This window comes from Manis pentadactyla, chromosome X (genome assembly GCF_030020395.1).
Source record: "Manis pentadactyla isolate mManPen7 chromosome X, mManPen7.hap1, whole genome shotgun sequence".
Classification (NCBI taxonomy): domain Eukaryota; kingdom Metazoa; phylum Chordata; class Mammalia; order Pholidota; family Manidae; genus Manis; species Manis pentadactyla.
Genome location: NC_080038.1, coordinates 122250090 through 122278042, shown reverse-complemented (window position 1 = coordinate 122278042; position 27953 = coordinate 122250090). Strand labels below are relative to the sequence as shown.

At 34.6% G+C, this 27953-nt stretch overlaps 1 protein-coding gene across 6 annotated transcripts in view; it reads left to right on the top strand.

Annotated features, from left to right (window-relative positions):
- STAG2 (STAG2 cohesin complex component) overlaps positions 1 to 27953 on the top strand; it is a 141860-nt gene that overhangs the window by 97679 nt on the left and 16228 nt on the right. For all 6 annotated transcript variants that reach the window (XM_036880838.2, XM_036880836.2, XM_036880835.2 and 3 more), the window contains exons 23-28: positions 735 to 827; positions 3276 to 3450; positions 7118 to 7257; positions 8327 to 8428; positions 11035 to 11183; positions 12675 to 12803. In XM_036880838.2, coding sequence (XP_036736733.1) covers positions 735 to 827; positions 3276 to 3450; positions 7118 to 7257; positions 8327 to 8428; positions 11035 to 11183; positions 12675 to 12803 — 788 coding nt within the window. The remainder of the gene's footprint in view (positions 1 to 734; positions 828 to 3275; positions 3451 to 7117; positions 7258 to 8326; positions 8429 to 11034; positions 11184 to 12674; positions 12804 to 27953) is intronic.

Below are 27953 nucleotides of genomic sequence, written 5' to 3'. Positions count from 1 at the left end.
TACTTATGCTGAAGCTTGATTATCTTCACCAAATTGATCTCCAAGTTAAATCTGTTTTTAATTTGTACCAAATGTGTAGTAATATTCTTAACATTTGGCATCCAGTGTCAGAAGATGGGCTGGCTAAAGGTTATATAGGCTTTAATTAGTGTGGATGAACTTTAAATTAACTGGTAAATATTTAGAAATAGAAAAAAATGCAAGAAACATGCTCATTTTTAAAATGTAAATTTACAAGGCATTAATTTTTTAAATTGGAGTAACACCAGAAAACTGATTTTTGTCCCTCTCTGTTTTTAAAAAGCACAATCAGTATCCTTCAAATAAGAAATGAAAGATGCAGTGTCCCTTTTTTATTAATTTCATTCATCAGTTGGGTGCCCTTCAAATTACAAAGTGAGGATGGAACATAAACCTTTTTTCGTAAAGCATTCTGAAGTAGTGGATTTATTAAAGATAGCTGTATATAGTCATGTAAGTTTTGTCATTTTAAAGGGCCCAGACCACTTAGGATTTTGTCCATTGAAGACCTGATATTTTTAAGGCTGCAGTTCTTTAAGATTTTTAGAAAAAGAAGTCTAATTTGTTTTTGTTTTCTGATAATGAAAAGTTTAAATGTAATGTGCAAGTGGAGTTAATATACTTAAATGTGTTTTATGTAATTTAAAGTATCTTAAATACTGAATGAGTTTTTTATACAATATTTAACAATGTTCATGTTAAATTTTTTCAAGGAGGACTTGCTGCATTTAAAGAAACAGATGAGGGTATTCTGTCAGATATGTCAGCATTACCTGACCAATGTGAATACTACTGTTAAGGAGCAGGTTAGTAATTACTACAGCTAACAATCTTTTATGAGTAACCCTTAAAAAATATCTGAACTGATTTAGAAAATCTGTCCATAATTATCATGCTTGTCTGTTAATTTAGAGTTCATAAATTGTATTATAGATTGCCCTCATAATGTAGTAATTCTGTTACTGTTTATGACAAATTTGGTATAGACCCATATATACAAATTAGGTGTATAAAATTACTTATTCTGAAAGCAACAAGTATCGTAAGTATGTCTAAGGGAGGAAAGGCCCATGCAGTTCTGTCATCTCTGAGAATATTTTCAGATGTTGACATTCCCACTCACCGTGATTATGTATGTAATTTTTCCTTATGTGGACTTTGAAATAAAAATTTTAATCGCTTCACTGCCCTCAAAGTTACTCAGTGCCATATAGGTAGTTTCACATATGTAAAATAAATTCTGATCCTGCGATTAAGAACTATTTAGTTCTGATACCCTAATAAGAGGAGATAAGCTTATTTATTTATTTATTTACACAATGGCCTTTTAAATGCTCCTGTGGGGAAGATGTTTGTATAATCATTTAGTAAGAAATATTAATAATGATAAAGTCAAAATGCATATGGTGATTTCAAGGTTTTTTGACCATTTCATCTTGCTTAACCTTTGCATATTGGGGTAGAACCCCAGTAGTCATCATAAGTGCTACTTTCTGCAGCTTGTGTTAATGTTGGGTACTGTCACAGTTTAGAGTGTTTTCTTCTTGAAGTTGCCCTGAAAGTCATTCATTCCTCTTTGTCACTTGTATTTTATTTTAAAATACCAAAACTAATTTAAATGAAAATACATTTGGATTTCTATAGCTAAAAATTTACATTCAATACTCAACTGTTAATCTGATTTTTCTTATTATTTCCAATTCCCTTTTTTCCCTCCCATATTTATATGCTTGGGCACAAATAAATTAGAAGATATTAAATGGCCAAAATCCAGTTACTGAGCTTTTTGTTTTTCTTGTGAAAGTATGAAGTATACTGCCATAATTATCATATTCATGAAATCTCTCCATATTTAAGTGTGTATTTTTGAACTGTAGCAATAAAGGACTTGGAACTTCAGTTTTCATCTCTACAGTTCAGATTAAAGGAACATCTCTATAGGTAGTAAATTGAATTAAGAGTCAGTATTTTAATGAATGAAGTATGCATGGATCCAAGCCTAATAATATATAGCATATTATTTGATATATTTTCATATTCCACCAAGATATTCAGCTTAATATTTCCTATTTTTTAAAGTGTTAATGGATATTTCTTTATGGGTTATCATGTGTAACCTCCTGTATAATCTGTTCTTGAGGCCTTGGGGATTATTTGGTCATTAAATAGCTTGTGTGTCTGTAAACAGCTTTCAGGAATATGTTCTGGTCAGCTCACTTGACCTATCAGTTAATTTAATTAGTAAATATCACCATGCTTATCACTTTGTATCCTTACTGTGTATGTTGCAAAAACTTTACTAAATTCAAATAGTCCTGATAGGTATAAATTACCACTATAGTAGTGAAATAAGAAGACACTGAAAGAAGCGGTAGAAACATAAAGAGAAAAATGTACATGTGGTTAGTTCCAAAAAGACTAAACTATTATTAAGATCTGCTTTGTCCTCTGTGTAATGTATTTCTAGCAGTAGTCTTTCTTTAAATATAATTTCCTCTTCACTGTGACCCCACAATTCAATTTCATTATCTGTTTCCAACAGATAATTAAAATTTTCCAGTTCTTTCTGACTAATTTTACCAGTGTTTGATTCCATGTAAAACTTCTGACAGTTTTTATGAAGCTTCTTGAGATGTGACTTCAGCATTATGTTCATTATGATAGTATCAGGTTTGCCTAATGAGTAGTAAATAGGCCCATACTTGGTTATGTTTTTTCTGCTTAATCACCTCACATACTGGCAACGAGAGTGCTTAAAAAGTACCATAGAGGTCGTGCTCTCTCTTTCAAGAGATCTTATAGGGGATACTCATCTCCTTGATATAAGTTTTTTTCTCCTATAGAAGAAAGGAATGGTACTAAGCTTATAGTTATTTGATATTTGAGAATGTATATGATAAGACATTATGGTATGGTATAGAGTGAGATTTAGAGTTAGAAAAGTTGAGGTTGAGACCTGGCTGCTTGTTTTAGTAGTGTTAGCAGATTGCACAAGTCACTTAAAGTTACCAAAAATAGAAAAGAATATTTGTGAAGTTAACTCGAAGTTTATAAAGCATGATGCAAATGTTAGTAGTCATTGTTACAGAAATAATACTCCTCAGCTTTAAAATCTTAGGAAAATACTAAGCATGGATTTTTTCTTAAGTTTCAAATATAGAAAGTTGCATTCTATTTCTGTATTAAATTTACAAGTTACTTGTGGCAGTTGATGAAAGACCTTGGTTTAAGCATGCTGTTTTTTTTTTTAATAGGCTTTCACTATTCTGTGTGATATTTTGATGATCTTCAGCCATCAGATTATGTCAGGAGGGCGTGACATGTTAGAGCCATTAGTTTATACCCCTGATTCTTCATTGCAGTCTGAGTTGCTCAGCTTTATTCTAGATCATGTCTTCATTGAGCAGGATGATGATAATAACAGTGCAGGTAATTTTATTGTTGTCTTTTTGTTAAATCTGTGGGTCCACGATAAATAATATTTAAGTAATGACAACATATTGTACTACTATTTGACATTCTTAAAACATGAAACAACAGGTACATGTTCCAACACAATTGTGTTTATTGTAACATTGTACTAATGTCATATTGCAGAGCATAGGATTTGTGTCAGATATTTGCTTCTTATGTGCCATAAACCCATTTTTCTAATTTGTAGCTACCTTATATAACTATGTGAATTAATTAATTTGAACAAAGTGACTAATGCAGTGGTGGGCATGTAGTAGGTACTCAGTAAAATTTGCTCCCTTTTCCCCTTAATCATTGGTAATAACCAGCATTCAGGTAATTTGAACAGAATAAAGTGTTTCTTTAAGTAACGTTTTTCTTGTATACTTTCATAACATAGGTTTTCATATTTTGGTGCGGGTATTAAACTATAATTTCTCAGTGTTGGAAAATGTTTGAAACTGTTCTCTAAAACTCTGGAGCAGTATGGAATGTTCACAGGAAAATAATAGAACCAGCCTTGCCCAGTGTTAATAAGTTTCTCTTCACACCTTAATTGCATAAAGATAACTTACTTGAACAGGAGGCTGTGGAAAAACATACAGTATTAGGTGGCTTCTTCCTGGATTTTTTTAAAATTTGAAGTTATACTTGGAGGACAATATAATATCAATATATGTTTACCCATATATAAATTGCCACATCTCTGAAAATCAGAATCTAATTCTATCCATGGCTTATAGCTTATTTTTATCAATAAAGAACTTTGTTCTCAAGTTTAAAAACTTAAACCAGAAAGGAACTGAGAGCCTACAGTAGGCAAAACAGTTGTCAAAGTCCATGTACTAAAGCTTATATACTTACAATCTTTCTGTTTTGACTTTCAGCTATTTGGTTTAGTTACACATTTAATATTCATTTGACAAGTATTGGTCAGTAGGGAGTATACTTAGAGGTATCATGTCAAAAAATAAGACAAATGTTCTCCTTTAAGAATTTAATTCAAGTGGAAAAGACATCTAAAAATACATAATTGTAATGCAATTTGATAAGTAATAGAAGCATGTACAAAGTGTTGTGGGCATGTAGAGGAAGTTGTAACTGGTCTGTAGGAGTCAAAAACATCATTGAAATAAGCTGACATGGGAAATGGATGCTAAAAGATGAGCTGGAATTTTTAAAACTTGTATGGGAAAGCTTAGTAGCTTTCCGAAAATTAAAATCAGTGTTGGTCCATAACCCTTTTGTTAGTTGGAGACTCTATTTCATTTAGACCATGGGAAATAGAATGAGAAGAAGCTTACCAGTACTCCTGAATTTTCTAGGAACTTCTTGAAATTAATGCTCAGAGTCTTAGCTTCTTGGGATTTTATTTAAAATTTATACTTTAAAAGTGAAATATATTCCAGCTCTGTGGAAAAGTATAAAACAACACATTTGTGTACACTTACCACCAGCATTTGTCAAATTTTGCTGTACTTGTTTCAAATTTTTTTCAAAGGAATAAAGCTTATTTGTATTCTTTTCCAATCCTATTATTTGTTTTTTCCCTAGAGATAACTGCTGTCCTGTATTTGGTGTTTATCATGCCTTTATATTTTAATTTTATTTCATTAAGAGTCATGTATTTGCTAACAATATATAGTTTATTTTCTGTTGCTGGCTTCTACACAAATGGTATCATGTTGAACATTTTATTTAGTATCTTTCTTTTTTGAGTTAACATTATTGAAATTTGCCAGTGTTGACACTGGACTGCTGAATACCATGTGATATGAATTAACCACACATTATTATAATCATTTAGGGTGTTCCCAGCTTTTTCCCTGTTATAAATAGCATCACAACTTGAGCTCGTATGCAAATGATTTCCTACTGTATACTAAATAGTGGAATTGCTGGATTATGTTTTCTGTATGCATCTTAAACTTGATGACATGTTGCCAGATTATTCTCTTCTGCAAAGTGGTTGTATTGTTTGTCCTCCCACCAGCAACATTTGATAATTTCCATTGCTTTTCATCCTCACCTAATCCTCACCTAACCCCTGGTATTGTAGATAATGGTTATTTGATTTGGTAGCCCACATCTGATTAGAAGGGGAAAGTAAGATGTGGAATACATCAAGAGGCACTAACCACACATAATAATAATAGCAGCTGACATCTAGGAAAGGCCCAGTGTGTTAGCTCGTTCTCTAATATTCTTTAATTCCTGCAGGAGAAAAAGGTGGCTAACTTTTGATAAATAAGAAGTGAAGAAAATTAAAAATAAGAGCTCAAAAACTCTGATTAGAAACAATATTGTATAGAAATCCATTATGATCACAGAGTCACTAAGGAAAATTTAGCATATATATTCAGTGTAATCTTTTAAAAGAGTAAACAGTGGGTTAGGTTGCTAAGCAAATGCCTTTGGCATTCTGGAATATGTACTTGTGATAACAAAACCTTTTCTGATGGTCTGAAACAAATTCCTGTTTTCAAAATTTGGTTTTAACATACTAGCAGTGATGAAGGATTATCTGATAAAGGTTAAAATAAACATTTGTTTAAAAGAACATTCTTATTTTATACCATGTGATATGAATTAACCACACTTTATTATAATCATTTAGGTCGTTTCCAGCTTTTTCCCTATTATAAATAGTGTCACAACTTGAGCTCATATGCAAATGATTTCCTACTGTATACTATGCAAATGTTGCATATACTGTATGCTATGCAAGATAAATGTTTTTTGATATCGGGACTCTTCCATTGAAGACTTGACAGAATATGCGCTACTGTTCAGAAAGAGGAAACATAAATGGCTAGTAAATACACGAAAAAGTTTAACTTCACTGGTAACCAAAGTGTAAATCAGTGTAAGATAGTGTTTTTTGTAAGTAATTTCATTTTAAAAATTTGTCCCTTTACATAGCTTTTTATGTAAACGGCTTCATCACAGTTCTGTTGACAGTGTCAAATAATTAGAAATAATCATTTGGCAGTGTTTGGAGACTGTAGTCCAGCTTCCCCAAGTATGAAGTTTAAAATGTCAAAATGGGTGAGAGCAGAAATATATGAAGTTATCTTAAAAAGACAGAGTACTTGATAGACCAGAATATCGAATATATGTGATGTGTAAAAATGAAGTATGTATCAATAAGAGTTGGGGGTAAGGTGGGTTGGGTCATCTTTTGAAGAGACAGGAGAAATTCTGAGGTTGGCTGCCCCAGGGAAATAAAGAGCCTTAACCAACAGACAATGAATATGCAGATCTAATTGGCAAACTATCTTATTAGGCAAGTAGATGAATCTATTAGGCAGGCTTAGCCTTGACTTCACTAACCATCAATTCCTCTGACTGATGCTGCTTGTTTCTGTTCCGTATTCAGCAAGCAGCTTTCTGATTATTTTTTGACTTCACCAAAATTGTCTTTTGGAATTAATGGGCTGGTCTTTCACTAAGATTAAAAGTAATCATAGTTTGTATTTTATTTAAATGTTTTTTCCTTATTTTTCAAACTTTCCAAAATAAAGGTGTGTTACAGCGAGAATTTGTGTGTGTGTGTGTGTGTGTGTGTGTGTGTGTGTGTGTGTGTGTGTACATGGCTGAAGTAAAGTAACACATGACTTAATGTTTGGAACTTTTTCCCCAGATGGTCAACAGGAAGATGAAGCCAGTAAAATTGAAGCTCTGCACAAGAGGAGAAATTTACTTGCAGCGTTTTGTAAGCTAATTGTATATACTGTGGTAGAGATGAATACAGCTGCAGATATCTTCAAGCAGTATATGAAGGTAAAGTTGAATAATGGATAGCAAGATAGTTTTATAATGCTTAGAAAATGAATTTAACACTGGCTTTTATGCTTGGTTGCTATTGTATTTTTAAATAGTAAATTAACTTGTGTAAAAGAAAACTCTTAAAATGTCACATTTCCAGAAACATTTCCTCATATCTCCATTCCTCCATTATTGAACAGTTTGGGTTTACTGAGTTCTTTTGCATTTGGAATATTGGAAATGGCTTTCCTTAAGTTAACTGTCATTATTAGAAATTATATTTGTGATTTACTTTAAGGCAATAGAATGGTGTCCTTCTAATGTTTGATGTAGTCTCAAGTGTTGTTTTGTAGTCCGGAGACCAACATGGCATAGTTTTGGCTTGGTTATTTGGCATGAAAATTGTTAGATTTTTTTTTTTAAACTAAGATTGCTTATGAAGTCATTTTGTAAGTTTTAAACTTTCAGACTTAGGTATTCTAGATTAAAATTAATTTTATTAATCATAGGAACATGGTTTTCCTGTTACCTCTGATAGTTGTTGTGTAGGCATTATGAAACAAGATCTTACAAAAAAATTCATGTGCAACATGTTATGTAAATTTCACACATGATAAGTTTTGCTTTAAATGTTATTGACAGGATACTGGTTTCTATAAGCCAAATTAATAAAATTGGAAACTAGACTACATGCCAGTAGCAATAAATATGTTATGAAAGTAAATGTGATTAGGTTCATTGTCTTAACCGTTCATGAAAAGCCCAAAAACTTTTGTTTATATCCCTTGTGTTATTTCTGAAAATCTGTAAAACCTTATTATTGTTTTATTCCATACTTCAAATCAAGTCTGGAGTTTAATGAGATCAGATCTTAACTGTCTGGTATTTTGGAATTTCCTAAAGTTAGGGATTATGTGCTTAGAAATTATCTTCAGGTTTCAGTAATAATCTTTCATGTCTTTTAAAGTATAATTTCATCCAAGTACATACTTTGTGACATCTGTACGTTATTAACCTAAAAGTAGTCTTATTGTCCAAAAGTTTTAAGAGATAAACCTCTAATTTGTGCAAATTTCCTTTCTAGTATTATAATGACTATGGAGATATCATTAAAGAAACTATGAGTAAAACAAGGCAGATCGACAAAATTCAGTGTGCAAAGACCCTTATTCTCAGTTTGCAACAGGTAAGACATTAAGAGCACCAGCTTTCGGTTAGCATAATTAACACTTAGTTTTTAAAGTAACAGTACAAAAGTAGGTAAAAGATGCAATATACAATTCATAAAAGTAGAAACTCAAGATACTTAATCTCACTAATAGACACTGTAGAAGTGAGATCAGTTTTTGCTTTCAGTGTGGCAAGATGAGTCAATCCTATAGCTGTCTAATGTATGTGGGAAACAGGAATTGTTAGCAGTACAATCTTCCTGGTAGGCAGTTTGGCAGTGTATGTCAACATTTATAATGTGTATGCCATTTGAGGCAGCAGTTTACTTTGAAAAATTTTATCCAAGGTGGTTGGTAATAGGGGCAAGTTTGCAAAAACGGGTATGCAAGATTGCATATGGCAACATTGTTTATAATAGCAAGAAATTGGAAATAAACCAAATGTCCATCATAGGATATTAGGTGAATAGATTGTGTAGTACATCTTTGCAATGACTATTATGTAGCACTTAAAATTAATGTAGGTCTGTATTCATTAATGTATATAAAGATCTCTACGATATATAGTTTGAGAATAAAATAAAAAAGATTACAGCACAGCATCCCTGTAAAATTGTATACATCTGTATCTATCTGGAAAAATAATCACCATAACGTTAGCTGTGGTTAACTTGGATTGATAGGTTTCAGATGAATTTTGTTTCTTCATACACATCCGTATTTATGTTAAGGATCATTTATCAGTCATAATCAAAACACAACAGTCATTTTCATTTTGGCAGCAGTGAAGCAGATTTCATTGGGTAAAAATCATTTGCTTGGTATACTTCTGTCTCTAGAGACCCAGTGCATGCAAAACATAATCCAGCCTATTTAAGTTTGATAAACTTTTCTTGCTTTTTGGAAATCTAGGTATAAAAGTTCCTAATTTTATTTGCATGTTCGGATATCCTTTATTAAAATTAACAGAATTTAAAAGACTTTAAAGACAGCATTTAAATAACTTCCTTTGCATGGTGAAGGACATATAGACAAAAGGGGTAAAAGGGTATAAATTTATAAAATAAATCATAGGGATTAAAAGTACAGTCAATAATATTACAATAACTTTGTATGGTGGCAAATAGGAACTACGCTTTATTGTGGTGAGCATTTTGTAATATATATAATTGTTGAATCACTAAGTTGTATACCTGAAACTAATTCTATATTGTATGATAACTGTAATATACCTCAATTAAAAACTTTTTAAAAGAAGTTGTGATTCAGTTACAAAAAATTATGTACTTACACATGTATCATCTTTTTTCATGGCAGATAAACCCAGTAGAGATTTTGTATGTGTAACAAAAAATAAATAATTAACTTCATTTGCTATAAAATAATAGTGCTGACTGTGGAAAATTTAGAAAGTACAGGAACTAGAAAAAATACAACTTACCCTTAAGTCTTTCCACTTAACAATAACGTTTTTAGTTGTTAATAGCCTTCTTAGTTTTTTTATGCCTATATGAAATCTTATTTTTTTTAAAAAACCTTATTTATTACAAAATACCATGCATTCAATTTTGAAAGACTAAATTTTTCATGTTAATAAATTCTGAACACTATCATGCTATTAAATCCTTTCCTCAGCAGTGCTGACTGTGGAAAGTTTAGAAAATACAGGAACTAGAAAAAATACAACTTACCCTTAAGTCTTTCCACTTAACAATAACGTTTTTAGTTGTTAATAGCCTTCTTAGTTTTTTTATGCCTATATGAAATCTTATTTTTTTACAAAAATCTTATTTTTTACAAAATACCATGCATTTAATTTTGAAAGACTAAATTTTTCATGTGAATAAATTCTGAACACTATCATGCTATTAAATCCTTTCCTCAGCATTTTTAATGACTGTATAGTATTCTGATTTTATACAGGGACTGTAATTTAACCAAGATGTCTTGTTTGATTCTGAGGTCTTTTACAATCCTTGCCATTATAAATAGCACTAAAACATTTTTGTACCTGTGTATTTTGCATAAATACTATTTGTTTTGCATAAAGTCCAGTAAATTAGAATTGCTTGGTTAAAGGGCATTTAAGTTAGAGTTTTTATTACAAAATTGCCAGATTATAAACAGGTAATCTCAATTTATGTTCCCAGCGGATCAGAGTGCTCATTGCATTGTATTCTTATCAGTAATAGCGATTATATGTTAAAAACCTTGGCAATTTGGTTGTTGAAAAATTATATTTTGTTTCACCGACTTTGATGAAAGTTCTCGATGTAGAGATTCATCATTTAAAAGTAAACAGTACATATAGTTGCCTAATAATTCAGTGGATATTCTTTTTCTTTACATTTTTATATGCTATTTTAATATCCAGTTAATAGCAGCAAAATAGAATTCTGCCTTTACTAACCTAAAGAGTTTCTAATGCCAGTAGCTACCTCTAGTCTGAATATGTGAGCTGCTAAAAATTGGTAATTTCTATTAATGATTTTTAAAATCCATGTTTTAAAATAAAATACAATGGGGCATCTAGTATATTTTAAATAGAATGTATAACATTTTAAATGATGTTCATGCATGGTCGTCAAAACAAGAAACTTTAACATGCTTTCTTTCCAAACAGCTTTTCAATGAAATGATACAGGAAAATGGCTATAATTTTGATAGATCATCGTCAACGTTCAGTGGCATAAAAGAACTTGCTCGACGTTTTGCTTTAACTTTTGGACTTGATCAGTTGAAAACAAGAGAGGCCATTGCTATGCTACACAAGTAATCTCTAAATACTTATTCAGCTCTCCTGTTTTTTATTCATGAAATTTTTTTGTATATAGCTCCTCTGTTTAGAATAACCAAATTTAGTGATGCTTTATTATTTGTTTACAAATCTGTGGCATATCTCCTTTATTAAAAACCAGTTATAGGGCTAGCTCCATTAATGAATTCGGACTGAAATTTCTTTTATAGAAGGTCTTAGTTTTAATTAAAACTATATAAAATCTCTGAATTATGTGAGGAAAAGCAGCATATATTTATCAGGTATTACAATATCTCAATAGCTTTTGTCATAATCTCACTGCTAGGTAGAAAAATTTTTGAGATTTGATTCCTTTATTTCAAGTTTTCCCTTTATGGTTCTGTTCTGTCTTATAGTGACCTTTTCCCTTGTTTTGAACTATGGCCTTCTTTCTGCATATTTCCTTAGCCTTATCAAATTTAGAAATTACCAGATTTTATTTTGTGCTTGTATTTCAGTGACCGATTGTTCTTTCAAGTATGAGTGTATTTTAGGGCTGTTACATAACTGTGGATCCATAACACATTGATATCAATACCCTTTACCTCTTAATTATGAATAAAAGACATTACCTTGGGGAAAATTAAGAGGCTTGGACTCTCTTTCATTGAAAACCCTATTATATTTGTGTCTCTTTCAGTCCTCTTGCTTATTTAGTTAAAGTGTTAAATGTCTCCCTAAAGAAGTTTTTCCATTGTATTCTCATACTTTCTCCAACTTTAATTCACTCTTTCTTTTCACTTTGCTCTAAAAATCTCTAATTCCTTTTTATGCCTTTTACAACATTGGATGGTAATCATAGTTAATACTTAAGGACCACACATGTAGTAATTATTTTGAGAACGATAAATTATTTTCTTGAGGTAATAGTCACTTTTCTTTCCTCCCCAATTTCATCTGGATTATTTTTCACAGTTAATTTTTGATAGAGTATAATGTTGGGTTGTCTTGATTAACAGAAGTATTTATTGTTAAATAAATATAGTTAAATGGGCCCTGAGTAGAGTTTACTTTTAAACTTTACTCTTAAATGGGTCATTACAAATAGTCTTTAATATTATGTTTAAGTTAATCCTGTGTGTTGTAGTAGGTAATGTTTTGCAAAACAGAAAATATATTGATCATTATGTGAGCAAATGTGGGCTATTTTCTATGGAAGAGAGAACTGAGGAAAGAATATAGATACACCAAACCACATTTGAACTAAAGAATAGCTGGTTTGTATGTATGTGCCTGTGTGTGGTTTTGTTTTGTTTTAAAGCATGTAACATTGACATAAAATGTAAATATATTTGCTCATTGTCACGTTTACAGCCTCCTTATCCCCTCTCTCTGTTCCTCAGATTAAATGCATGGTAAGGGAAACATCTTAGTAGTGGGTTGAAAGTATAGAGAAAAACTTCCTTTCTAAGCTATTGAATTTTGTATTGTGGTCCTTAAATATTTGTTGTCTTTTTTTGTTGTAGAGATGGCATAGAATTTGCTTTCAAAGAGCCTAATCCACAAGGAGAGAGCCATCCACCTTTAAATTTGGCATTTCTCGATATTCTGAGTGAATTTTCTTCTAAACTACTCCGACAAGACAAAAGAACAGTGTATGTATTTGCTAAAAATACTCTTATTTGTTGGAATTCCTAGGGATCAGTTGTTAACACCTGGTTTCTCTACCTTCTACACAGAGATTACAATTGCAGGACTGCATTAATGCACAGAAGACTTTATACTTCAGAAATTTCATAATTTAAGATTATAACTATATTTTATGCATAATACTCCATTTTAATTTTTTGAGTTCTCCACACAGTGTAGTAGTGGCTTTAGAGATCAAATATGGATGCTTTATGTATCTGCATTCTTGGCTTAACCTTATTAAGGAGGGAGCACTTAACAGCCAATACCAGTGACCCACTAAGAACATCTCAGCCAGTGTCCTGAGCTTTGACAACACTGGAAGGTAGAAGTCCCCTTTTTATCTTTTTACTTTAACTGCTAGTTCTGTCCTCAACAGTCCATTAAAACAGGATACTTTGCTGGTTTAGTCTCCTAAAATGGTGACTTATAGTTTAAGAAAACTCAACAAATTATATTAAATTCACAAAGTCATCTTTCGTCCTTTTCCCCTTGGCTTTGAGGTATAAAATGATGGAAGAATATGAATGAGTCATAATATATATCTTCTTCTGAAAGTCCACCAGTATGTTGCATTTGAAGACTGTATAATACAGACTTTATATTAAATTCTAAAGCAAACAAAATTGATCTATGGTGATAAAGGTCACAATAGTGGTTACTTCTGGTTTGGGGGAGATTGAATGGTAAAGCAAAGTAGTTGAACACTTTAGGGTCATAGAAATGTTCTTTATCTTGATAGGTGTGTGGGTTACATGACCTACATTCATTTGCAAAACTGATCCAATTATACCTTTTTTTTTTTTTGAGGGCATCTCTCATATTTATTGATCAAATGGTTGTTGACAACAATAAAATTCTGTATAGGGGGGTCAATGCTCCAATGCACAATCATTAATCCACCCCAAGCCTAATTTTCGTCAGTCTCCGATCTTTTGAAGCTTAACGAACAAGTTCTTACATGGAGTACAAATTCTTACATAGTGAATAAGTTACATGGTGAACATTACAGGGGCAGTCATCACAGAAGCTTTCGGTTTTGCTCATGCATTATGAACTATAAACAGTCAGTTCATATATGAATACTCATTTGATTTTTATACTTGATTTATATGTGGATACCACATTTCTCTCTTTATTATTATTATTTTTAATAAAATGCTGAAGTGGTAGGTAGATAAGATAAGGTAGATAAGATAAAGGTAGAAAACAGTTTAGTGTTGTAAGAGAGCAAATGTAGATGATCAGGTGTGTGCCTGTAGCCTGTGTGTTAATCCACGCTAGACACGGGCAATAAAACATCCATGTATGCGGAAGATTTCTCTCAGAACGGGGGGGTGAGGTTCTAAGCCTCACCTCTGTTGATCCCCAATTTCTCACCTGATGGCCCCCCTGCAACTGTGCCTGTCTTAGGTTGTTCCTCCCTTGAGGAATCTTACCCATCTCTGGCTAACCAGTCATCTTCTGGGGCCATACAGGGAAATGTAAAGTTGGTAAGTGAGAGAGAAGCCTTATTGTTTGAAAAGGTTAGCTTTTTAATTCTTTGCATATTTATGCCCTGTGGCTTCTATGCCCAGTATTTGTCTTGAGGTATCTTTACCACTTGGAAGAATTCAATTATACTTTTAATTTCTGTGCATTTTATTAAATATACATTTATCCTAGTTGAAAATTTCATTGACATTCTTAGAGAAATGCAAATTAAAAATAATGGCAAACCATTTCTTGGCTATTGTAAATAATGCAGCTATAGACCTAGCAGTGCATGTGTCTTTTCAAGTTAGTGATTTTGTTTTCTTTGGGTAGATTCCCAGAGGTGGAATTGGTGGGTCATATGGTATCTGTATGTTTATCTTTCTGAGAAACCTCCGTATTGTCTTCCGTAGTGGCTGTACCAATAACATTCCCATCAACAGTGTATGAATCCCCTTTTCTCCACATCCTTGCCAATACTTGTTAATTTCTTTTTTTGTTTGTTTATATTAGCCATTCTGATTGGTGTGAGGTAATATTTCATTGTGGTTTTCATTTTTATTTCCCTTATGATTAATGATGTTAAGAATCCATGTATGTCTTCTTGGGAAAAATGTCTATTCAGGTCCTTTGCCCATTTTTTAATCAGATTATTAGGTTTTTCAGTATGGCAGGAATTTTTTTTTTTTATTTATTTTTATTTTTTATTTTTTTATTGAAGGGTAGTTGACAACAGTATTGCATTACATTAGTTTCAGGTGTACAACACAGTGATTCAACATTTATATACATGATAATTCTAGGTACCAGGTATCACCATACCAGGTTGTTACAATATTTTGACTATATTCCTTATGCTATACATTACATCCTGGTTACTTATTTATTTTACAATTGGAAGTGTGTTTATATATATATATATATGTATATATATATTTTGTGAGGGCATCTCTCATATTTATTGATCAAATAGTTGTTAACCACAATAAATTTCTGTATAGGGGGGTCAATACTCAATGCACAATCATTAATCCACCCCAAGCCTAATTTTCGTCAGTCTCCAATCTTCTGATGCATAACGAACAAGTTCTTACATGGAGCACAAATTCTTACATAGTGAATAAGTTACATGGTGAACAGTGCAAGGGCAGTCATCACAGAAGCTTTCGGTTTTGTTAATGCATTATGAACTATACACAGTCAGTTCAAATATGAATATTCATTTGATTTTTAAACTTGATTTATATGTGGATACCACATTTCTCTATTATTATTATTTTTAATAAAATGCTGAAGTAGGTAGATACGAGATAAAGGTAGAAAACAGAGTTTAGTGTTGTAAGAGAGCAAATGTAGATGATCAGGTGTGTGCCTGTAGACTATGTGTTAATCCAAGCTAGACAAGGGCAATAAAACATCCACGGATGCAGAAGATTTCTCTCAGAACAGGGGGGGTGAGGTTCTAAGCCTCCCCTCTGTTGATCCCCAATTTCTCACCTGATGGCCCCCCTGCGACTGTGCCTGTCTTAGGTTGTTCCTCCCTTGAGGAATCTTACCCGTCTCTGGCTAACCAGTCATCTTCCGGGGCCAGTATGGCAGGAATTTTTACATTTTTTAGATACAAGAAGATGTGATACATGTATGCAATAGGAATATTACTTAGCCATAAAAGATGAAATATTGCCATTTGTGAAGTGAATTGACCTTGAGGGTATTACGCTAAGTGAAATAAGTCAGAGAAGACAAATACCTTGATTTCACTTACATGTGGAATCTGAAAAACTAAACAAATGAACAAATAAAACAGAAATAGACTAAAAAAACCAAGGATGGCTGCTAATTATCATGGGGTAGGAGAAGGGTGAAATAGGTGAAGGGGATAAAGAGGTATAAACTTCAGATTATAAAATAAATCAGTCACAGGGATGGAAGTATGGCATAGGACATAGAGCCAATAATATTGAAATATCTTTGTATGGTGACAGATTATGAAATGTGAACATTTTGTAAAGAATGTAATTGTCAAATCACTATGTTGTACATTTGAAACCCACATAATATTGTATATCAATTGTATTTCAATAAAAAAATAAGATAATGAAAAACCATTCTCACCTGCAGGTTAGCAGAAATTAAGAAATCTGCTTGTGCCAATTATAGCCAAGGATCCTGAAACAAAGAGACTTTGTTTGTTTGTTTGTTTGTTTATTAAGGTATTATTGATATACACTCTTATGAAGGTTTCACATAAAACAATGTGGTTACTACATTCACCCATGTTTTCGTGTCCCCCACATACCCCATTACAATCTCTGTCTATCAATGTAAGATGCCACAGAGTCACTACTTGCCTTCTCTCTGCTACATGGTCTTCCCCATGATCCCCCCCACACCATATGTGCCAATCGTAATACCACTGAATCCCCTTCCCCTCCCTCCACAACTGAACTCCCTGGCCCCTCACCTTTCGTAAATGCTAGTCCCGTCTTGGAGTCTGAGTCTGTTGCTGTTTTGTTCCTTCAGTTTTGCTTCGTTGTTACACTCCACAAATGAGGGAAATCATTTGGTAATTGTCTTTCTCCGACTTTCGTATTTCACTGACCATAATATCCTCCAAAACAATCCATGTTGTTGCAAATTGTAGGATTTGTTTCTTTTTATGGCTGAATAGTATTCCATTGTGTATATGTACCACTTCTTTTTTACCTATTCATTTACTGATGGACACTTAGGTTGATTCCATATCTTAGCTATTGTAAATACTGCTGCAGTAAACATAGGGGTGCATATGTCTTTTTGAATCTGAGAAATTATATTCTTTGGGTAAATTCCTGGGAGTGGAATTCCTGGGTCAAATGGTACTTCTATTTTTAGTTTTCTTGAGGAACTTCCATATTGCTTTCCATAATGGCTGAACTAGCTTACATTCCCACCAGCAGTGTAGGAGGGTTCCCCTTTCTCTGCATCCTCGCCAGCATTTGTTTTCCTCTTTCCAATGCTGGCCATCCTTACTGGTGTGAGGTGATATTTCATTGTGGTTTTAATTTGCATTTCCCTGATAATTAGTGATGTAGAGCATCATTTCATGTGTCTGTTGGCCATCTGAATTTCTTCTTTGGAAAATTGTTCATATCCTATGCCCATTTTTTAATCGAGTTATTTGCTTTTTTGATGTTGAGGTGTGTGAGTTCTTTATATATTTTAGATGTTAACCCCTTATTGGATATGTTGTTTCCAAATATATTCTCCCATACTGTAGGATGCCTTTTTGTTCTGTTGATGGTGTCTTTTGCTGTACAGAAGCTTTTCAGTTTGATGTAGTCCCATGTGTTCAGTTTTGTTTTTGTTTCCCTTGGTCAAGGAGATGCATTCAGAAAAAAGTTGCTTATGTTTATATTCAAGAGATTTTTGCCTATGTTTTCTTCTAAGAGTTTTTTTTTGCTATCATTAATGCACAATTACATGGACAACATTATGGTTACTAGACTCCCCCTATTATCAGGTCCCCACCACATACCCCATTACAGTCATTGTCCATCAGCGTAGTAAGATGCTATAGAATCACCACTTCTCTGTGCTATACTGCCTTCCCTGTATCCACCACCCTACATTATACATGCAAATCATAATGCCCCCTTTTCCCCCTTATCCCTCCCTTCCCACCCATCCTCCCCAATCCCTTTCCCTTTGGTAACTGTTAGTCCATTCTTGGGTTCTGTGAGACTGCTGGTGTTTTGTTCCTTCAGTTTTTTCTTTGTTCTTATACTCCACAGATGAGTGAAATCATTTGATACTTGTCTTTCTCTGCCTGGCTTATTTCACTGAGTATAATACCCTCGAGCTCGATCCATGTTGTTACAAATGGTAGGATTTGTTTTCTTCTTATGGCTGAATAATACTCCACTGTGTATGTGTACTGTATTTTCTTTATCTATTCATCTACTGATGGACACTTAGGTTGTTTCCATTTCTTGGCTATTGTAAATAGTGCTGCGATAAACATAGGGGTGCATATGTCTTTTTCAAACTGGACTGCTGCATTCTTAGGGTAAATTCCTAGCAGTGGAATTCCTGGGTCAGATGGTATTTCTATTTTTAGTTCATTGAGGGACCTCCATATTGCTTTCCACAATGGTTGAACTATTTTACATTCCCACCAGCAGTGTAGGAGGGTTCCCCTTTCTTCGCATCCTCGCCAGCATTTGTTCTTAGTCTTTTGGATGGTGGCCATCCCAACTGGTGTGAGGTGATATCTCATTGTGGTTTTAATTGGCATTTCTCTGATGATTTAGGAATGTGGAGCATCTTTTCATGTGTCTGTTGGCAATCTGAATTTCTTCTTTGGAGAAGTGTCTGTTCAGATTGTCTGCCCATCTTTTAATTGGATTATTTGCTTTTTGTTTGTTGAGGTGTGTGAGCTCTTAATATAATTTGGATACCAACCCCTTATTGGATATGTCATTTATGAATATATTCTCCCATACTCTAGGATGTCTTTTTCTTCTACTGATGTTTTCCTTTGCTGTAGAGAAGCTTTTTAGTTTGATATAGTCCCACTTCTTCATTTTTGCTTTTGTTTCCCTTGTCTGGGGAGATAACATTTATGAAGAAGTTGCTCATGTTTATGTCCAAGAGATTTTTGCCTATGTTTTTTTCTAAGAGTTTTATGGTTTCATGACTTACATTCAGGTCTTTGATCCATTTTGAGTTTACTTTTATGTATGGGGTTAGACAATAGTCCATTTCATTCTCTTACATGTAGCTGTCCAGTTTTGCCAACACCAGCTGTTGAAGAGGCTGTCATTTTCCCATTGTATGTCCACGGCTCCTTTATCGTATATTAATTGACCATATATGCTTGGGTTTATATCTGGGCTCTCTACTCTGTTCCATTGGTCTGTGGGTCTGTTCTTGTGCCAGTAACAAATTGTCTTGATTACTGTGGCTTTGTAGTGGAGCTTGAAGTCAGGGAGTGTAATTCTCCCTGCTTTATTCTTCCTTCTCGATTGTTTTGGCTATTCGAGGTCTTTGTGGTTCCATGTGAATTTTAAAACTATTTGCTCTAGTTCATTGAAGAATGCTGTTGGTATATTAATAGGGATTGCACTGAATCTGTAGATGCTTTAGACAGGATGGCCATTTTTACAATATTAATTCTTCCTATCCATGAGCATGGGATGTGTTTCCATTTATTATTGGTATCTTCTTTAATTTCTCTCATGGGTGTCTTGTAGTTTTCAGAGTATAGGTCTGTGACTTCCTTGGTTAGGTTTATCCCTAAGTATTTTATTCTTTTTGATGCAATTGTGAATGGAATTGTTTTCCTGATTTCTCTTTCTGCTAGTTTATCGTTACTGTATAGGAATGCCACAGATTTCTGTGTATTAATTTTGTATCCCGCAAGTTTGCTGAAGTCAGATATTAGATTTATTAGTTCTGGAGTGGATTCTTTAGGGATTTTTATATACAATATCATGTCATCTGCAAACAGGGACAGTTTAACTTCTTCCTTATCAATCTGGATGCTTTTTATTTCTTTGTGTTGTCTGATTGCCACGGCTAGGCCCTCCAGAGCTATGTTGAATGAAAGTGGGTAGAGTGTGCCTCCTTGTCTTGTTCCCGATCTTAAAAGAAAACCTTTCAGCTTCTTGCTGTTAAGTATAATGTTAGCTGCAGGTTTGTCATATATGGCCTTTATTATGTTGAGGTACTTGCCCTCTCTACCCATTTTGTTGAGAGTTTTTATCATGAATGGATGTTGAGTTTTGTTGAATGCTTTTTCAGCATCTGTGGAGATGCCCATGTGGTTTTTGTCCTTCTTTTTGTTGATGTGGTGGAGGATGTTGATGGATTTTTGAATTTTGTACCATCCTTGCATCCCTGGAATAAATCCCACTTTGAGCATGATGGATTATCTTTTTGATGTATTTTTGAATTCAGTTTGCTAATATTTTGTAGAGTAGTTTTGCATGTATGTTCATCATGGTTATTGGTCTGTAGTTTTCTTTTTTTGTGGTGTCTTTGCCTGGTTTTGGTGTAAGAGTGATGTTGGCCTCGTAGAATGAGGTTGGGAGTATTCCCTCCTCTTCCAGTTTTTGGAAAACTTTAAGGGGGATGGTTGTAAGGTCTTCACAAAATATCTGATAAAATTCAGCAGTGAAGCCATCTGTTTCAGGAATTTTGTTCTTAGGTAATTTTTTGATTACCAGGTCAATTTCTTGCTGGTAATTGGTCTATTCAGATTTTCTGTTTCTTCCTGGGTCAGACTTGGAAGGTTGTATTTTTATAGAAAGTTGTCTATTTCTTCTCGGTTATTCAGTTTGTTAGCATATAGTTCTTCATAGTTTTCTCTCATAATTCTTTGTATTTCTGTGGTGTCTGAGTGATTTTTCCTTTCTCATTTCCAATTCTGTTTATCTGTGTAGACTCTCTTTATTTCTTGATAAGTCTGGCTAGGGGTTTATCTATTTTGTTTATTTTCTCAAAGAACCAGCTCCTGCTTTCATTGATCCTGTGTAGTGTTTTATTCTTCTTGATTTTATTTATTTCTGTTCTAATCTTTATTATGTCCCTCCTTCTACTGACTTTGGGCCTCCTTTGTTCTTCCTTTTCTAGTTTCGTAAATTGTGAGTTTAGACTGTTCATATGGGATTGTTATTCTTTCCTGAGGTAGGCCTGTATTGCAATATACTTCCGTCTTAGCACCGCCTTCGCTGCATCCCACAGATTTTGCAGTGTTGAATTATTGTTGTCATTTGTCTCTGTATATTGCTTGATCATTATTTTTATTTGGTCACTAATCCATTGATTATTTAGGAGCATGTTATTAAGCCTCCATGTGTTTGTGGGCTTTTTCGTTTTCTTTGTGTAATTTATTTCTAGTTTCATACCTTTGTGATCTGAGAAGCTGGTTGGTAGAATTTCAATCTTTTTAAATTTACCGAGGCTCTTTTTGTGGCCTAGTATATGATCTATTCTTCAAAATGTTCCATGTGCACTTGAGAAGAATGTGTATCCAATTGCTTTTAGATGGACTGTCCTGTAGATGTCCGTTAAGTCCATTTGTTCTAACATGTTGTTCAGTGCCTCTGTTTCTTTACTTATTTTTCATCTGCTGGATCTGTCCTTTGAAGTGAGTGGTGTGTTGAAGTCTCTTAAAATGAATGCACTGCATTCTATTTCCCCCTTTAATTCTGCTAGTATTTGTTTCACATATGTAGGTGATCCTCTGTTGGGTGCATAGATATTTATAATAGTTATATCCCCTTGTTGGACTGACCCCGTTATCATTATGTAATGTCCTTCTTTGTCTCTTGTTACTTTCTTTTTTTTGAAGTCTAATTTGTCTGATACCAGTACTGCAACTCCTGCTTTTTTCTCCATATTAGTTGCTTGAAGTATCTTTTTCCATCCCTTTACTTTCAGTCTGTATATGTATTTGGGTTTGAAGTGAGTCTCTTGTATGCAGCATATACATAGGTTCTTGTTTTTTTATCCTTTCAGTGATGTGTCTTTTGATTGGTGCATTCAGACCATTTACATTTATGGTGATTATCGATAGGTATGTGGTTATTGCCATAGCAGGGTTTAGATTCATGGTTACCAAAGGTTCAAGGTTAATTCCCTTACTATCTAACAGTTTAATTAACTCACTTCATAAGATATTACAAACACAACCTAAGGGTTCTTTTTTTCCCTCCTTTTTCTTCCTCCTGCATTCTTTATATGTTAGGTATCATATTCTGTACTCTTTGTCTATCCCATGATTTACTTTGGGGGTAGTTGATTTGATTTTTCATCTGCTTAGTAATTAATTCCTCTACTTTGCTGTGGTTTTATTTCCCCTGGTGACATCTATTTAGCTTTAGGAATACTTCTGTCTATAGTTGTCCCTGCAAAATGCACTGTAGAGGTGGTTTTTGGGTGGTAAATTCTCTCAGCTTTTGCTTATCTGAAAATTGTTTAATCCCTCCTTCAAATTTAAATGGTAACCTTGTCGGGTAGAGTATTCTTGGTTCAAGGTCCTACTGCTTTATTGCATTAAATACATCATGCCACTCCCTTCTGGCCTGTAAGGTTTCTGTTGAGAAATCTATTGATAGCCTAATAGGTTTTCCTTTGTATGTGATCTTTTATCTCTCTAGCTGCTTTTAAAAGTCTGTCCTTATCCTTGATCTCTGCCATTTTAATTATTATATGTCTTGGTGTTGTCTTCCTTGGGTTCCTTGTATTGGGAGGTCTATGCACCTCCATGGCCTAAGAGCCTAATCTGCTTTTAAATCCCTCCATTGTATGTTTAATTTTAGATATGGAATTTCTTAATGATTGAATCTCCATTTTAAGTTTGTCCCTGTGTTCTTGAATATTTTTCTGTACCTCCATGTGCATGCTTATGATTTTTATTTTAAACTCTCTTTTAGGCAGATTGGTGTGTTCAGTTTCATTTGGCACTTTTTCTGGGGTCTGTGAGATTTTGGTATGAACCAGGTTCCTTTGACGTTTCCTAATTATATGTGGTGTCCTCTAATGCCCAGAAGCTCTAGTCTCTGGCGCTGTTCCGCCCCTAGAGTGAGGTTGGGGGGTTGTAGAGGAGCGATGCTGGTGCCTTGGGGGAGGAAAGAGCTGTTTCCTGATTACCGGCTGCAGTGCGTGTGTCCAGTATCAGAGCCAGTGGGCTGAGTACACAGTTCTAAGCCTCTGTGCTTGGTGTCTCTATCTGTTGTAGGTTGGGACTCCCTCTGGGTCTCCTGACGGCAGTGCAGTAACTCCCAGTTTGTGAACAGGTGCGGGTAGGCCAGGAGGAAGGCGCAGTAGTCTGTGTGTCACAGTGGGGGGCCTCAGAGCTAAAAGGTAGCCAGTGGTATGGAGCGCCTGAAGCTCCTCAAAGTTCCCAATCTGCTGGGCAGAGCACGCCCAGACAACCCTTTCCACCTATCCGTTCTCCTGCGCAGCAAGCTCAGTGGAAACCCCGCTGCTTCAGCAGCTGTCTCGCTGCTAGGAAGCCTCTCAGACCACCTGCCTTTCCTTTGTCCCAAAGCTGCTGGATGTGGATCCCCTCCTCCACAAATGGCTGAAATCTCAGTCTTTCAAGCAGTCCACCTGTCCCAGCTCCCCAACCCCAACAACCACCAGAGCACAAAACAATGTAGGTTTGTGCTGCAAAGCAGACCTTCAGAGCTGGGTGTTCAGCAGTCTTAGGCTTCCACCCGCTCCCCACTCCATTTCCCTTCCTCCTGCCGGTGAGCTGAAATGGGGGAAGGGCTTGGGTCCCACTGGATCAAGGCTTTCGTACATTACCCTGTTTCGTGAGGTCTGCTCTGTTAGTGAGGTCTGTATGCAGTCTGGTGCAGCCTACTTTCTTGTTGCTGTTTTACGGCTAGTTATATTAACTATCTTTTCATACTATATGTGGTTTTGGTAAGAATTCTCTGTCTTACCTCTCACTCTACCATCTTGAGTCTCACAGAGACTTTTTACATTGCTGGTGATAGTGTAACTTGATATAAGACCAACTTTCTGGACCTTATTTGGCAATGTCTAGTAAAGCTTAAGATTCTCCTACCATTATCCAGTAATTGTATTGCTAGGTAGATAACCTAGAGAAACCCTTGCACAGGTGTACAAGAAGAACCATAGAAGAATTCGACTGTTGCACTGTTTGAATAGAGAAAAGCTCAAAACACCTACGTATCTTATCAACCAGAATATGGGATCAATAGATTGTTATATAGTAGAATACCACACAGCAGTCAAAATGGACAGATTTTTTTTTAAGTAAACGGAAATGCTTTAGTTTACTATAGTCACTGTTCAGATTTCCAGTAATCTCAGATGTCAAAAATGACTCTTATTTCTACAGATTATTTGGTTGGGTTGGGATTGAAATTACAGTCATATATTCCAATGGATTTGTGTTTAAAATCTTAAAAAAAATTTCAGCTGTATTGAGGTACAAGGATTACCATAAAGTTAACATATCCATCACCTCACATTTTTACCCATGTTTTTTTTGATGAGAAATGTTTTATTTTTCTAGCAAATTTCAATTATGTAGTACTATAGAATTATACAGTATTGTCATCTATGACCACCATGTTAGGTACTAGGTCTTCAGACTTATGTCAGTTTAAGGTATAGAACATGTTGATTTGAGAATAAAGAAAACGGATAAACCCCTAGCCAGACTTATTAAAAATAAAAGAGAATACACACACATAAACAGAATCAGAAATGAGAAAGGAAAAGTCACGACGGACACCACAGAAATACAAAGAATTATTAGAGAATACTATATAAATCTATATGCTAACAAACTGAATAACCTAGAACAAATGGACAACTTTCTAGAAAAATACAACCTTCCAAGACTGAGCCAGGAAGAAACAGAAAATCTAAACAGACCAATTACCAGCAGTGACATTGAATTGGTACTCAAAAACTACCCAAGAACAAAACCTCCGGACCAGAAGGATTCACTGCTGAATTTTATCACACATTTAGAGAAGATGTAATACCCATACTCCTTAAAGTTTTCCAAAAAATAGAAGAGGAGGGAATACTTCCAAACTCATTCTGTGAAACCAGCATTACTCTCTTAACAAAACCAGGCAAAGATACAAAAAAAGAAAACTACAGACCAATATCCCTGATGAACATTGATGCAAAAATACTGAACAAAATATTAGCAAACTGAATTCAAAAATACATCAAGAGTATCATACACCATAATCAAGTATGATTCGTCCCAGGGATGCAAGGATAGTAAAACATTTGAAAATCCATCAACATCATCCACCACATCAACAAAAAGAAGGACAAAAACCACATGAGCATTGCCATAGATGCTGAAAAAGCATTCAATAAAATTCAACATCCATTCATGATAAAAACTCTCAATAAAATGGGTATAGAGGGTAAGTACCTCAACATAATAAAGGCCATATATGACAAACCCACAGCCAACATCATACTTAACAGTGAGAAGCTGAAAGCTTTTCCTCTGAGATTGGTAACAAGACAAGGATGCCCACTCTCCCTGCTTTTTATTCAACATAGTACTGGAAGTCCTAGCCACAGCAATCAGACAAAACAAAGAAGTACAAGGCATCCAGATTTGTAAAGAAGTCAAACTGTCCCTGTTTGCAGATGATATGATATTGTACATAAAACACACTAAAGAATCCACTCTGAAACTACTAGAACTAATATCTGATTCAGCAAAATTGCAGGATACATAATTAATATACAGAAATCTGTGGCTTTCCCATACACTAATGATGAACTAACAGAAAGAGAAATCAGCAAAACAATTCCATTTACAATTGCATCAAAAAGAATAAAATCGTAGGAATAAACCTAACCAAGGAATTGAAAGACCTATACCCTGAAAACTATAAGAAATAGTTGAGAGATATTAAAGAGGACACTAACAAATGGAAACTCATCCCGTGCTCTTGGCTAGGAAGAATTAATAGTGTCAAAATGGCCATCCTGCCTAAAGCAATTTACAGATTCAGTGCAATCCCTATTAAAATACTGACTATTCTTCAACGAACTGGAACAAATAGTTCTAAAATTCATACGGAACCACCAAAGATCCCGAATAGCCAAAGCAATCCTGTGAAGGAAGAATAAAACGGGGTATCTTGCTTCCCTACTTCAAGCTCTACTACAAAGCTACAGTAATCAAGACAATTTGGTATTGGCACAAGAAGAGACCCATAGACCAGTGGAACAGAATAGAGAGTCCAGATTTTAACCCAAGCATATATGGTCAATTAATATACAATAAAGGGGCCATGGATATACAGTTGGGAAATGACAGCCTCTTTAACAGCTTGTGTTGGCAAAACTGCACAGCTACATGTAAGAGAATGAAACTGGATTACTGTGTAAATCCATACCCAAAAGTAAATTCGAAATGGATCAAAGATTCTGAATGTAAGTCATGAAACTATAAAACTCTTAGAAGAAAATATAGGCAAAACTCTTGGATATAAACATGAGGAACTTCTTCATGAACATATCTCCCCGGGCAAGGGAAACAAAAGCAAAAATGAACAAGTGAGACTATATCAAACTAAAAATCTGTACAGCAAAGGACACCATCAGTAGAACAAAAAGGCATCCTACAGTGTGGGAGAATATATTCATAAATGACATATCTGATAAGGGGTTGACATCCAAAATATACAAAGAGCTCTTGCACCTCAACAAACCAAAAGCAAATAACCCAAATAAAAAATGGGCAGAGGATCTGAACAGACACTTCTCCAAAGAAGAAATTCAGATGGCCAACAGTCACATGAAAAGATACTCCCCATCACTAATCATCAGGGAAATGCAAATGAAAACAACATGAGATATCACCTCACACCAGTAAGCATGGCCAGCATCAAAAAGACTAAGAACAACAAATGCTGACAAGGATGTGGAGAAAGGGGAACCCTCCTACACTGCTGGTGGGAATGTCAATCAGTTCAACCATTGTGGAAAGCAATATGAAAGTTCCCCAATGAACTAAACATAGAAATAGCATTTGACCCAGGAATTCCACTCCTAGGAATTTACCCTAAGAATGCAGTAGTCCAGTTTGAAAAAGACATAGGCACCCCTATGTTTATCGCAGCACTATTTACAATAGCCAAGAAGTGGAAGCAACCTAAGTGTCCGTCCATCAGGAGATGAATGGATAAAGAAGATGTGGTACATATACACAATGGAATATTATTCAGCCATAAGAGGAAAACAAATCCTTCCATTTGCAACAATATGCATGGAGCTAGAGGGTATTATGCTCAGTGAAATAAGCCAGGCAGAGAAAGACAAGTATCAAATGATTTCACTTATCTGTGGAGTATGAGAACAAAGAAAGAACTGAAGGAACAAAACAGCAGTCTCACAGATCCCAAGAATGGACCAAGAATTACCAAAGGGAAAGGGACTGGGGAGTATGGGTGGGAAGGGAGGGATAAGGGGAAAAGGGGGCAGTATGATAAGTACACATAATGGTGGGGGGCGGCAGGGGAGGCAGCACAGCACAGAGAAGACAGTGATTGTATAGCATCTTTCTATGCTGATGGACAGTGACTGTAATGGGGTATGTGGTGGGGACTTGATAATGGGAATCTAGTAACCACAATGTTCATGTATGTGTATATGAATGATATAAAAAAATAAATAAAACATGTTGGTTTGATACTTATGTACTAGAAGATAACTACTGCTGTAGCATTAGCTGATGTCACTCTTCCAATAGGGTCGTTTTCCAAAGCATAATGTTGGGTGCAAAAGGGAAGGTACTAAACTGTGGTATCATGTTTATAGAGAAATATCTATTAAAAGTACAAAAATATGCATGGGAATGATAACTAGCAAATTCAGGTCAGTGATAACCTCTGTGGTAGGGCAGAAGGCCAAGGGAAATAGCATCAGGGAGGGTTACTTACCTGGACTTTCTGTTAAGCTATGTCGTGGATACATAGTTGTATGCAAATCTCACAGTATATTTTGGCTCAAGATTCATATCTTGTAGCAGACTGGTACTAGTTCTCAGAATGATAAAAAGTTTACAGACCTTTGAGGCATATAGTAGTACTGTGTATAGCTGAAATATATTGTAATTAAGAAGAAACACTGAAGTA